This window comes from Prionailurus bengalensis, chromosome F2 (genome assembly GCF_016509475.1).
Source record: "Prionailurus bengalensis isolate Pbe53 chromosome F2, Fcat_Pben_1.1_paternal_pri, whole genome shotgun sequence".
In the NCBI taxonomy this organism is placed as follows: domain Eukaryota; kingdom Metazoa; phylum Chordata; class Mammalia; order Carnivora; family Felidae; genus Prionailurus; species Prionailurus bengalensis.
Genome location: NC_057353.1, coordinates 83207421 through 83220644, shown reverse-complemented (window position 1 = coordinate 83220644; position 13224 = coordinate 83207421). Strand labels below are relative to the sequence as shown.

The window sequence follows — 13224 nt, the reverse complement described above, 5'->3', positions numbered from 1 at the left end:
ACATTACCGGCCTATAAGCCTCCAGATGTGTCAAGGTCACTGTGTAATGAAGAATTAGCTTTATTCAGAAGGGCCTGCCTGGCCTTTGCCCCAAGCTCCTGGCAGGGGGCCTCTAAAACCGTGGGATTTCCTGAGTGACAGGAGAGTCTGATTCATGATGGGCCAGAATGGTTCATGCTAACGAAGAGCTCAGATCTCTAGAAAGATCAACCATGTGACTAGAATTTTGGGGGCTCTGAGCCAAGATATCAGCCCGGCTGGGGAGGGGAGGGAGGCCGGACCCCGAGTTCAATCAGGAGGCCAATGATTCAATTGTTCCTATGTAATGAAACTCCACTAGAAACTGCTTGCCGAAGCTCAGGGAACACCCAAATGCACGGTCGCACAACAACAGGGCAGGAGTGGGGGTGTAACGTGTCACTGAGGACATGGGAGCTCTGAGTTTGGGACTCTCCTGGACCTTACTCTGTCCATCTCTTCCTTGGGCTCATCCTAATTTGTATCTTTTTTGCTTTGATAACAACATAATCCAGAGGCCAGAACTTTCCTGAGTTCTGTGATTTGTCCTAAGGAACTATCGAAACTGTCTATGGGGATCCCTGAGGACAGCCCTAGGCACACATGGGGGTCTGGGGGATCGCGCTTGACCTCAAGTTTAGCCATAACAGCCAAGGAGAGGAGCGCCTGGTTGGCTCAGTCGGGTAAGCACACAACTCTTCATTTTGGCTCAGGTCGTTATCTTGCGGTTTGTGGGTTTGAGCCCCACATCGGGCTCCACGCTGTTAGTGTGGAGCCTGCTTGGTATTCTCTCTCTCCCTCTGCCTCTCTCTGTCTCAAAGTAAATAAATCAACTTAAAAAAAAAAAGAGCCAAAGAGACAAGGGGGAATGTTCCAGACCGCAGGAGATTAGAGATGGGCCTAGCATGGGATCCTTGTGCTAAAAAGGCTATTGCCATACGTGTGAATGAGCTAAGGTGGTTAGAGGCTTATAACGTATCAGCTTCCTGACTGTGCTTATGGAGAATGTCCTTGTTTGGGAAATACACTCAAGGTTTCAGGGATAATGGAGCACACGGACAACTTATTTGCAGATGTTTCAAGGAAAAAGAAAAAGTTCTTTTGTATTATTCTTACAACTTTTCTGGACATTTGAAATTGTATCCAAAAAAGGAAAGCCCAAAAGTTTCTGAAAAGTTAAAATTAAGTAAGGGGTGGGATAAGAAACCAAGGCCTTGGTGTGAACTTTCCACCACCCCCGTCTTTGCGTCCTCACACATGCACGACACGTTCTGATCTCTGCTCTCTGCGCCAGAACAAGCCCCCGACTCTCCTGGTGCCGAGCCGGTCCTGACCTGCCCCTGGCCTGTGCTCCGTCCGTGGCTCCTGAGTGCACAGTGCCCCTCACTCCGGAGGCCCTGTGGTCACCCTGTGCCCAGCCTGCCTCTCCTAGCAACTGCTGGGGCTTACAGCTGACAAGGACAGCTCCCCTCCCTCTGATCCCAGCTCAGCCTCAGAAAGCAAGCTGTAAAATTACATTTTCTTTTTAAAAGTTTAACTTTTTTTTTTTTTTTTTTGAGAAAGAGAGAGCGTGAGCAGGGGAGGAGCAGAGAGAAGGAGACACAGAATCTGAAGAAGGCTCCAGGCTCTGAGCGGTCAGCACAGAGCCCAACATGGGGCTCGAACTCACGAATCGTGAAATCATGACCTGAGCCGAAGTCGGCCGCTTAACCGACTGCGCCACCCACGCGCCCCTGTAAAATTACATTTTCTCAGGAAGGAGGCAGAGAAGGCAGGCCTGCCAAGCCTGCTGACGGGGCACCCGATGCTGGGAAGTAACAGCACATGAGAGGCAGAAGGTGACACAAGCCCAGACCTGCTGAGTGTGCATTTCAGAACCAGGCTGCATGGGGACAGTCCCCAACAGTCCTGCACAGTCCCACGTGGCGGAGGCTCACAGGAGACAGGACTCCGGGCCGGCCCTCGTCAACCTGAGGGCTGTGGAGACTGTGCAACCCTGCAGGACAGAGAAGTCATGGCCCAGAAGCTGCCCTCGAGCAAACCTGAGCACCTAGGGAGACAGCCATCGGTGAGCCAAGAAGGGATGGGTTTGTGTCCTCACAGCAGGAAGTGGTCAAGCATTCAGCTCTCCAGCCATCTATGGCCTCCATTAGCATAAACCTCAGAGAAGTTTCTGGCTAAGTGCTGAAGGCCTTAGCAGTCCTAAGCCTTCCCTTGAGAAATGACCCAGGTTTGAGAGGCTGCAGGTGCTCAGAGCTGGCAGAGCAGGACCACCCCCACACCCCGACCCTGCAGCCTCCTTGACCAAGGTCTCCTGTGAGCCGCTCTGCTGAGCAATCACGTGCACCCCCGGCCCAGCCCGACAGTGGGTTTCGCTAGAAGGAGGAGGTTTCACTCAACGCCAAGAGCTGCTTGTCAGGACTTCCGGCTGTAGGAACTCCTGAACCTGACCAACAGCGGAAATGTCTAAGGTGCTCCAACAGGAAGATCACCCTTACTGCCTCCCTCCAAGAATCTCGCACTGAGACGTAAGGGAGCATGAAAAGGGCCTTTAGTTCAAGGCACCCTCGATATTAACGACCAGACACAGTCCATCTCTAGTCCAGTCCAATGGGAGTAGAGGAGGCATAACAGCCCTCCTCTCGGAGCCCCAATCCTCTCTGGATGCCTGCTTTCCGTGGGGGCGAGGAGGGGGAGGAGGAGGGAGAGGGCGAGAGGGGCGAGCGGGGGGAGGGGGAGGGGAGGAGGCGGTGGTGGCAGCAGCCCGTCTGCCCGCCAGCTGGCCGAAGCCTGAGGCAGGGGAGGCACCAGCTCTCCTCCCCGCAACTGGTCAAAGCTGACCTGAAGGGTCTGCAGAGGTGCGGCCCGTGTGGGCGGCTCGCCGGCACTTCGCCCCCCTGGACGCTGCGGCGCTCAGCTGCTTCGGCCGGCGGCACGAGGGCGCCCGGAAGGCAGCCTGCAAGCGCCAGGCGGAACCCCAACCCTTCCTGGCCCCGGCTCAAGCCCACACGTGTCGTGTCGGGCCGGGGCTGCGCCGGGGAGGAACCGCGCCGCCCCCGGCCCCTTTTACCTGCTGAAGCGCCCGACACCGTCCACCACAAGCCGCATCCTTCTCTTCTCCTGAGGCTCTGCGGTGAAATAGCGGATCCCAAGAAGCAGGGGTACCCCCATCCCCGTGGCAGACAGCGCCTTCCTCCACAGGGGCCGGGGTCTCAGGGACCTGGGGGGAGACAGGTACGTGGCTCAGGTGACTTCGCTCCTGCCCCTGCCCACCGGGGCCCGGCTCTGCAGCTAACACGGGTTCCGGGTGCCCACGTGGACACTCGAGTATTCCCGGTCACCTTGGACGCCGGGCTCCGAGGGGCCGCTGAGCACAGGAGGGGGCCCCTCGGCTACATGGGAAGCAGCTCGCAGGCAGAGCTGTGACCCTCGCGGGACCGGGGCCTCCTGCGCCGTACGGAGCTATAGCCCGTCACCTCCACGACGGCCCAACCAGGCGGCAGAGCGTCAGACAGCAGCGTGGGGCAACACGCACAGGTGACGGCTACTACGGTGCGAGGCCGCCAGGAGCCCAGCATCCAGTCACCCGTCTGCCCCAGGGTCACCAAGCAGCAGCTCCACCAGGCCCGGATCCGGCCTCCTGACACCGCCCCTCAATGCTGCCCCACCCCACCCACGGGCCCCAGGCCTGGAACCCCCTCACCCACATTTCTTGCTGCTTCCACCCCTGGCCGTGGCCCCATCCACTGCACTCCCGCCCTCCTGCACCGGCCTGGACCGGTCATTCTGTCTTCTCAGAGCACACGGCTCCAGCTGCGGTCTACTGGCCGCGGCTGGCCGGGAGTCCTGCCCCACGAACTCTGGGCCCTGGCGGTGGGGGTTCCAAGCCACCTCACCAAAGAGCAAACGATCTGTCTTGGGGTGGAAGCAGAGAAGCCCAGCCTTGGGCCACACAAGACAGGTCTTCCCTCCCTGCCTGGCAAGAAGCACGCGCCCTCGAGGGCACCTGTGGCTGCAGAGAACTCACCACCTTGCAGGCAGGACCCCGAGGCTTCTCCTGAAGAAGGTGGCAGGGGATGGGCAGGGCTCCTGCCCGCTCCGCAGCAGGGCAGAGTGGACGCGGCAGAGCTGGGCCTGCAGGGTGAGCGAGCGGCAAGGGGTCAGACGCGGCAAGAACTCGCCCTCCAGCTTCCTGCTGCCCCGGCATTCCCAGGCCTGGATCTGAGGGGCACCTGTGCCTTCCGGTACCCAAATATGCCATCGAAGCAAGTCAGCATTGCCGGGCCCTGTGCGCGGGGCCCGGCCTGCATGTCTGACTCAGGAAGGCAAAGACCATCCCATCTCCTGCGAGTAAGGCCAAGATCCGGGAATCACAGGAGACAAGGAAAGGCTACACACAGTCTGCACCTCGACAGGTCACTAGAGACATCCCCGCCTCTGACACCCCTCAGTCCCTGCCTGACACTCCACTGGGGCCCTGGGACCTATGACGCCCGCCTCTGACACCCCTCAGTCCCTGCCTCTGACACTCCACTGGGGCCCTGCGACCTATGATTTACTCTTTTTCTGCTGTTTGCCCACTGACCAGCAGCCTCAGGAAGTCATTCTTAATTTCTAAAGGAAAGATCAATAATGCTTCATCACACAATCAGAAAGATGTCAGGGGGTACCTGGGTAGCTCAGTCGGTTAAGCATCCGACTCTTAGTTTAAGCTCAGGTCATGATCTTGCAGTTCGTGGGTTTGGGCCTGCGTGGGGCTCTGTGCTGACAGCGTGGAGCCTGCTTGGGATTCTCTCTCCCCCATCCCTTCTCTCTCTGCCTCTGCCTCTCTCTCTCAAAATAAATAAAGGAAAGGAAAAAAGGAAGGAAGGGAGGGAGGGATGGACAGAGGGAGGAAGACAGGTGTCAGACTCTCAGGTGGAAGACCAGAAGCAGGAAAAAGTTGTTCTGAGAGCACGTGCTAGGACCCAGAAGCAGGGACCCGGAGCGGGGCAGATGCACCGGACCAGAAAGAGTGCGGGGACTGCCTGGGGCGCCGCTTACTCCAGTGGCCATGGAAACCTCATGGCTCTCCTGCCCCGACAGCCTTGCTCTCTCGATCTTATTTTAATTATGAAATAAGAGTTCCTCAACCACAAATTCCCCAACTGCAAATTCTCCTTTTAGGGAAGAAAAGGTGGTGCGTAGTAAGTCATGACCCACGGCACAGATGCTAACGTTATCATCATGAAGCCCGGCCCAAATAAGGAATTGACTTTCCTAACATTTTCTGGCCAATGCACACAGCCCTGAAGACAAGTTCAAGGACTGCAAAACAACACAAAAGTCAAAGGAAAAGGTCCATGACCTATTGTCCCAAGAGGAGAGCGCAGGCTGACAGAAAACCTCTGCTCAGCAAGGCCACACACAGTGAGTGCAGATGCCCAAGGAAACCCCACAGAGGCCAGAAAGGCGGCCACAGGCAGAAGGACGGGGGCAGGCAGAGTCCCTAGGCTTTCTGTGCAAGGGACAGCATGGCCCGGCGGCGCCCCCACCGCCCTCAGGGCACCCCACCCCCGCCACCGCCCTCCAGCCCACGCGACCTGATTTGGCCACGCTGAGGCTCACCAGAAGAGGAAGCCCAGAGAATGGGCGTCTGTGAGCTCAGACATCTGGGGGACAGCTGCTCTGAACACTAGTATGTACCCGCAGGATGTGTGGTTCCCGCCAGGGTCTCCCGCCTTGTCTGTCACACACCCAGACCGCACACTCCCCTCAGACGCAGCTCTGTCCAGGCTCCGTCCGGCCCCCGCCTGTTCCCTTCAAGGTCTTCGGATATCGTACGCCTCACCTGGTCCCGCATCTTCTAGCACACATACGCATCACACAGACCCTGCCAGAGATGCCCAGGATGACACTGGATCCTGCATGTGACCAGGGACCTCAGACAAATGTAGACAAAGCCCAGAAGTCACAAGGACAGTGTGAGGGCACAGGGAGGGAGGATCCATGACCCGGCAGCAAGTGGGACCTCCACGTGGACACCGAAGACAGTCTTCTGTGCAGAGGATGTGGGTTCAGGGAAGGCCTGAAGCCAGGAGAGCACAGGGCACCTCTGGGGAGGAGAGCTCCGCGTGGAGACACTGTATGCTCACAGGTGCAGCGGGGAGGGGGGCCGCTGCCCGAAAAGACCAGACTGGGGAGCAAGGTGAGCGGGGGCCAGGCAGGGCACCCCAAGGGGCCCTGGGGGGTTTCCTGCAGGGAACGGACGATGTGCTGGGGAGGTCAGCCCATGAGGAGGGGGCTGGGTGATGGAGCCAAGTGGATTCAAGACAAGTGCGAGGGACCGGCAAGACGGCCCGAGGCCGGTGCCTGAGAGCCTGGGAGTGTCGCCACGCCGTCACTCGCCAGCTGCCCGAAATTCTGGCCAGCGAGAGCTGTGCTAGGAATCTGATCTCTGGAAGACAGTGAGCCCACTGAGTAAGAACAAGCCCACCGAGCAAGAACTGACAACAGCCACCAGCTGCCAGCCACTGGAGCTCAGCACTCAGTATCAGTGACCCTGAGCACACGCAACAAGTGGATCCAGGCTGTGGGACATTCTGTAAACAGCCTGCTCTCTTCAGAAAGTCATTAGGACCCATGACTTGGGAATACAGGTGCTGGGCACAGCCATTTATTAATTATCTCTACTTCTGTAAATATTTTCCAGTTTTTATAACAAGAAGTTAAAAAAAAAAGTCACAAGAAAAAAAAGCGGGAAGACTTCTAGATCGAGAGGCTAAATAGACATGATACCGCGACGACGCACTTCAGGCTAAAAAAAGGCGCCTGCAAACACATTTCTGGGCAAATGAGCAAGTCAGAATATGGACAGACATTACAGGATTATTGTTCACATCTTTAGGCACGATTAAGCGAGAATGTTCTTGTTGAGGGCATGCACCCTGGAATGTTTAGAGATGTTTATGTCTGCAACCTACTTTCAAATGGTCCAATGACAACAAAATACACAATTTCAAACAAAAATAAGAACAACTAGGGCAGGATATTAAAAACGGGTGGATCTAGGTGGCCAGTAACTGGACAATTAACGATGTGGCAGCGTTCTGTCAGAGTGTGTCCCTATATTTAAACTTTCTCATGATCAAAGCTGCTATGATGCTCCAAGTCCCAGCCAGGAAGGTGGCATTGTTTTTGTGTTTTTTTTAAATTTATTTTTTAAATGTTTATTTTTGAGAGAGAGAGAGAGAGAGCACACATGCTTGCAAGCAGGGGAGGGGCAAAAAGAGGGAGACAGAGGATCTGATGCGGGGCTCGAACTCACAAACCTTGAGATTATGCCCTGATCTCAAAGTCAGATGCTCAGCCAACTGAGCCACCCAAGGGCCCCTGTTTTTGTTTTTTTGACTTAACTTTTTACCTTTTTAATGATTCTATCGTTTCCTTTATAAACTTTTAGTTCGTTGCAATCACTTACAAAGCTTTGTGTAGTTAACACAAATGACTAAACTATGAATTCTCTACTTGAAATATAGTCACAAACTTTTACCACCTCCTCCAAATGCAAATACTTTTACACACTTTCTATTTTTAACCTTCCTGACTTTTATGTTATTGTCATGCATTTTTTAAAGTTTATTTTAGTTTCAGTATAGTTAACACACCAGGTCGGATCAGCTTCAGGTGTAGGATATGACTCGGCACCTCCATAGGCCACCCGGTGCTCATCCCAAGTGCACTGCTTCACCCACCCCTCACCCCCTCTGGTGGCCAGCAGTGTGTTCTCCAGAGTGCAGAGTCTGTATTTTGGTTTGTCTGTTTCCCCCTTGTATTTGTTCTGTTTCTTAAATTCCACGTGAGTGAACTCACACAGTATGTCTTCCTCTGACTGACTTACTTTGTTTAGCATTATGACTCTCTGGCTCTATCCGTGTTGTTGCACATGGCAAGATTTCATTCCTTTTTATGGCTGAGTAATATTCTGGTGTGTGTGTGTGTGTGTGTGTGTGTGTGCGTGTGTGTGTGTGCGTGCGCGCGTGCACGCACACGTGTGTGTTCGCACGTGTGCACATCTTCTTTATCCAGTCATCAGTCGGTGGACACTAAAACTGCTCCCGTATCTTGGCTACTGCAAATACGCTGCAATAAACACCAGGGTGTATGTGTCCCTGTGAATTAGTGTTTCTGTATTTTGGAGGGAAAATAGCTAGTAGTGCAATGACTGGACGGTGGGGGGGGGTGGTGGTTCTATTTTTAACTTTCTGAGGAACCTCCACACTGTTTTCCGCAGTGGCCGCACCAGTTTGCATTCCCACCAACAGTGTGCAAGGGTTCCTTTTTCTCCGCGTCTGAGGAAGGTGGCATTTTGAAGATGAGGCAGCTGGTGCAGGGCAGGGGTACTCACCGGGGGAGACTATGTGCCCAGGACGTCTGGCACTGTTTGGAGACACTCTTAGCTGCCACAACCTGGGGAAAGGCGTGCTCTCGGTATTGAATGGGTGGAGGCCAGGGACACTGCTCGACACCACCCAGTGCCCAGGGTGGCCCTGCCCTAGAGACTCAGGCGGAGCCAAGGCTGAGGAGCTGGGGCAGACTATGAACCCAGACTTCTGAGCCTGTTAACTGGGATGCAGGCTCCGGCAAATGCTACCTGTGCGGTGTGTGGGGGTAAGTGACTTCCCTCTCTGTACCTTAGTTTCCCCATCTGTAAAGCAAGGACCGCTGTACTATTAACGTACAGGACAAGTGAACGGACATTTGCAAAGCACTCTGCACAGTGCCCAGCCCACACGACAGGCCAGGCAGACGGGCATGCTGAGGTCACGCTGGGGTCAAGGAGAAGCTACTCTCCACAGCCTTCCTGTGCCATGCCACCTGTGGGTCCCCGTGCCCTTACTCTCCCGCCAACAGCCTTGTCCCCACAAGCCCACACCACCTAACGTGAAGAAGTACATACCTGCTAGATTAACGTGAACTACTTATATTAAAAGATCATCAGCCTCTTACTGCTTTTTCACAAGGAAGAAAAGCGGTTAGCCAAGAAGATGAGAGAGACTATTTCCAACATACGTAAAACTTGGAGATCGGTTATATACAGAATATGCAGAAATGCTTTAGTTAACTGGAGAAGGGTATGAGCAAAGCGAGAGGGCAGAAGAGTTCCGATGGGTTCATTGGTTCAGAGGCTGCACCACTGCAGGCGAAGCGGGAAAACGCCCGAAGCCGACGGACAATGATTATTCTGAGACATCAGCTTTCAGAAGGGAAGGGAACGATCAGGGAGCTATTCCAGCCAATGAACTGGGGGGACAGAGCAAAAGGCCTCACGACGCGGAGGCTGAGGCAAGGGCTGGCCGGGAATGCAGCCTGCCAGCACCAGGCGTGGCTGCCTGAAGACCAGGGGCTGACCCCGGACTCCCCAGAAGCCCAGGCCCTCCGGATGGCCCTGTGAGCGCTGAGCGGGAGGGGCCACGCTCATGTTCTTTCAGGGAGGAGAATGCTAAATCTGAATTATCTTTTATTACTGAGCACATAGTAATAAATAACACATTTATTACTAAAGCACAAGGCCCTGGCTGCACCCCAAGCTTCAGGGTGGGGGAGGCCAGAAAGGTAACAGCCCCGGCCATAGCCCCCAGTAACAGTTTTCTGTTTTCTTAGATGCCGCTGCAGCAGGAGTGACTCCTCAGTCGCCTTCCCGTAACAAAGATCCCTCTGGTGGACCCCAGACAGCCCGCGCAGCACCAGGCCCAGGCCTCTGTCCAGGCTGCTATTCTGCCTGGAACACCCTTCGCCAGACCCTACATTCATCGGTCCTGTCTGTCATCCCCCCGTCCGCCTCTGCACCTTGCACACACCTCTCCCGCCGTCCTCATCACACTGGAGTGTGACTGGTAGCTTACGGTCTCTGCCCCCCACCAGACTGTGCAGGGCTCACCTCTCCATCATCTCTGTGCTTCTAGGATCTAGTGCAGTGCCTGTCAGATAGAGCAGGAACTCGAGGAAGGCTTGTTGAATTGAGACAAACGGTGCTAAGCACAGAACGAACTAGCACCCCCACATGGCCCAGCCTTGGATGCCAGGTGAGCAATATGCACAGTCAGGTAAGAGATGACAGCAGCCCGGCTCTGGACAGGACTTCTAGGAAGAGGCCTCATGCTGACAACTCCAGAGCCCCCACCAGGGTCCACAGGCACATTCCCGAACCTGGCTCCCTCCAGTCTGGGATGCCCAGTGCTTCTCAAACTATCCCCATCACCCAAGAGACATCCCCAAAGCCCAAAGAAGGCATGTGGCTATAAACACAGGGCAGAATCTGCAGCCAGATCTTCGAGGAACCAGCCCAGGACAACTGCCACCACATCACATATAACCCAAACCAGCCAGAGCTTGGGCACCAGGACACACCAGCAAACAGGAAGAGAGCGAGCTGTGGCTCCCCAGAATACCCCCCCCCCCACCCCCACACCAGGCCTTCTCACCAGGACGGCCACATGCCCTGGCTTGCCTGGGACAGTCCTGGTGCACGCGTGTCTCAACGGCCACCACTTCAGAGCCTTCCAGTTTGCATGAGCTGAACTGGGCCTCCTCTACCCCAGCCTCTCATGCTTTCTTAGGGCGTGTGCACAGCCTGCCTGCAGACACAGTGTTCATCTGGAACTCAGCTAACAACCCATAAAGTAGCAACAACAACAAAAAGCTCTCAGTAGTCAGAATCAAACAGATATTCCAAAGTCAAAGACAAGCTGAGGTGCCGGTTTTTTCTAGCACCGTGTGGATCAGACAGAGCAGATTAGCAGATGAAAGGTCACTGCAGGCGACCCAGCCCAAAGCGCGAAGAAGCAACTGCTGAACCTCACGATGAGGCCCTAAAACAGGAAAACTAGAGGTGACGAGAACCCGGGCACTTTCCAGCAGGGAGGAAACCAAGGCACAGCAGTGTTCCCGCAGGTAGGAAGTGAGACTGGAGAGGGCTCTGAGGGCCACGAACAGCCTGCCCTTTCTTTTCCAAGGGTCTGTGGCCTCTTGGCACCAGTCAGGACCCAGAAGCTGAATGGGCTCTGCTCCACTCGGCGGCTGTGAGCAGCCCCTGATCAGAAGCTAACGCCTGCCTGCCTGCTCCTTAGGCTGCCGGATTAAGTGACCCGACTATGTGCAGAAGCTCTGTAAGCTGTAAAGTGCTGTGCCCAGACCCACTCGGCGTCTCTCTGCCGGACTCGGACTAACCCTGTTCCACCTCAGACTACAACGCCTGTGCAGGGCAGCTGCTCCTGGCAAGGCACGACGCCGACCCGGCTAGGCTCACTGGAAGAACACAAGCTCTGCGCAAAGCTCCAAGGTGAAGGTGTCTTCAGCTCTAAGCCCTCTGACGAAAAGCCCAGATCCCTGGGGAGGCCGTGGCTAGGACCTGGGTCAGTGATCGTGACAGCCGGTTTAAACGGTGCCCGTCCTAACTGCAGATACAACACAAGGGGAGGCCCAACCAAGACAGAACTCGAGTAGCACCGCGATGGCAGGACAGCCGAGGGCCAGGCGGAAGTCTGGGTGGGGGTGGGGGACAGACAGCCTCCGAGCCAGGGCCGCTGTCAGCCCACCGGAGACACCGCGGCCCCCACACTCCCCAGAGTCCTCTCATCTCCTCGCAAGCCGGGGCAGGCGTCAGCTCAGGACGGTCTCAGGTGGCTTGGTGGCCAGGGGCAGGGTTCCCAGGGGAGCAGGCAGAAGGAAAGACGGGGACTCCGGTCTGGGATTCTGGCAGAGATGAAGCAGTGAGGGCTAGGAAGGGTGTCCATCGGTCCAGGAAGCCAGGGCAGACTGCCCTGGGAAAAGGTGTGTCTCTGGACAGCGGTGTCCACGAGGGGATACGGTTTAGAGGTTGTCTCCGAGGCGGGTCCCTAACCCAGCACACGTGCTTCCGGCGAGAGGAGAGGGCTCTGCGGTGGGCTCGGGCTCCTAGGTGGTACCCAGCATCTCCCAACACAGCCTAGGGGCTTCTACCCTGAGGAACAGGGACTCTGAGAGATGTGAAGGACGCCCCCGAGAGCCCTGGGGCCCCTGCCGGGCAGGGGGTCAGGGTCCCGGGGAGGGGGGGGGTGTGGGGGGAGGGACCCTGACAGGTGGGAGCGACGGTCCCGGGGCGGGGAGGAAGGGTCGGTGGGTTGGGAGGGTCCCTGACGGCGCCCAGGACGGGGCGGCTCTGGGGTGGCTCCGAGGGCTCCGGACGGAGACTGACGGGATCTGTGACGCCCGCGCGGGGGGACGACTCACCGGCCGCCACATCTTCCAGGCCGCCGCTCGGCTCCCGCTCGCCACAGACTCGCGTCTTCCGGCCCAGCAGTCCCCGCGAGGCGGGGAGCAGGGCGCACGCGCGCCCTGCCCCGAAGGCGGTGGGCGGAGCCCGAGGCCACGCCCCCGCGTGCTGGCCTCCGCGGCGGAGCAGCGCCTCCTGGCGGCGCCCGTGAGCTTGCTTTAGGGCTTGGACAGCGCCAGGCGCCTGGGCCGGGGAGGACGCGGCCCGGGCGGCGGCGGCCAGTCGGACAGGCAGCTCCCGCGTCAGGGCTCACTGCCGCTCGGGACGGGGAGTGGGGTGTCTTCTCCCACCCGGATGGAAGCTGAGGCTCGGGGAGGTCTGCGCACTCGCTCCCCAGGAGCTCACAGCGTGGGCGGACGCCGGAGGGAGATGGGAGCGCACGGCGGGCAGGGGGCCGCTGCTCAGAGAGCCGGAGCCCCGCCGGTGGGGCGGGGAGGGGCGGCCCGCCAGCTCAGCACAGCTGTGCCACGGGTTAGGGTGAAACTGCTTTGCGGCTCGCTTTCCCCGCTGCAAAATGAGGCTGTGACTGAGTTGCCGAGGCAGCTCCTTGTTCCGTGCAATGCCCTTGTTCCTTGGACCCAAGCCGGGGATGCCTCGGAGCGCCTGCTGTGTGCGGGGCGTCAGGGAAGGCGGGCAGTCCAACACGCCGCGATTGGGGCGCACAGGGCAGGCAAGGCCCACGGGCAGTCTTCTTCCTCCCGCACCCGCCCGCCAGCCGGCCCGGATGGCAGGGCAGGACCCCGTCCCCTCCCCTCAAAGGCCCTCTGAGCCCGGGCCGGTGCTCCTCCTCCCTCCTCTCACCCCTGCCAGGGTAACCCCACTCGCTCGGGGTTCTCTCCTCGGGCAGTCAAAACCCCGCCTCCCCGGTACCCCAGCCTGCTACCACCCAGCGGAGCTTCCCCAAAGGCCGCCTC

The 13224-nt window shown here is 57.4% G+C and overlaps 1 protein-coding gene across 3 annotated transcripts in view; it reads right to left on the bottom strand.

Annotated features, from left to right (window-relative positions):
- ADCK5 (aarF domain containing kinase 5) overlaps nucleotides 1-13224 on the bottom strand; it is an 18254-nt gene extending 5030 nt beyond the window's left edge. For 2 of the 3 annotated variants that reach the window (XM_043602106.1, XM_043602104.1), the window contains exons 1-3: nucleotides 12268-12381; nucleotides 4046-4152; nucleotides 3089-3238 (exon numbers count right to left, since the gene is read on the bottom strand). In XM_043602106.1, the coding sequence (XP_043458041.1) occupies nucleotides 3089-3238; nucleotides 4046-4152; nucleotides 12268-12279 (269 nt within the window). In that variant the 5' untranslated portion in view covers nucleotides 12280-12381. Of the gene's footprint in view, nucleotides 1-3088; nucleotides 3239-4045; nucleotides 4153-12267 lie in introns of all 3 variants that reach the window. The other variant, XM_043602103.1, reaches the window with a different exon arrangement.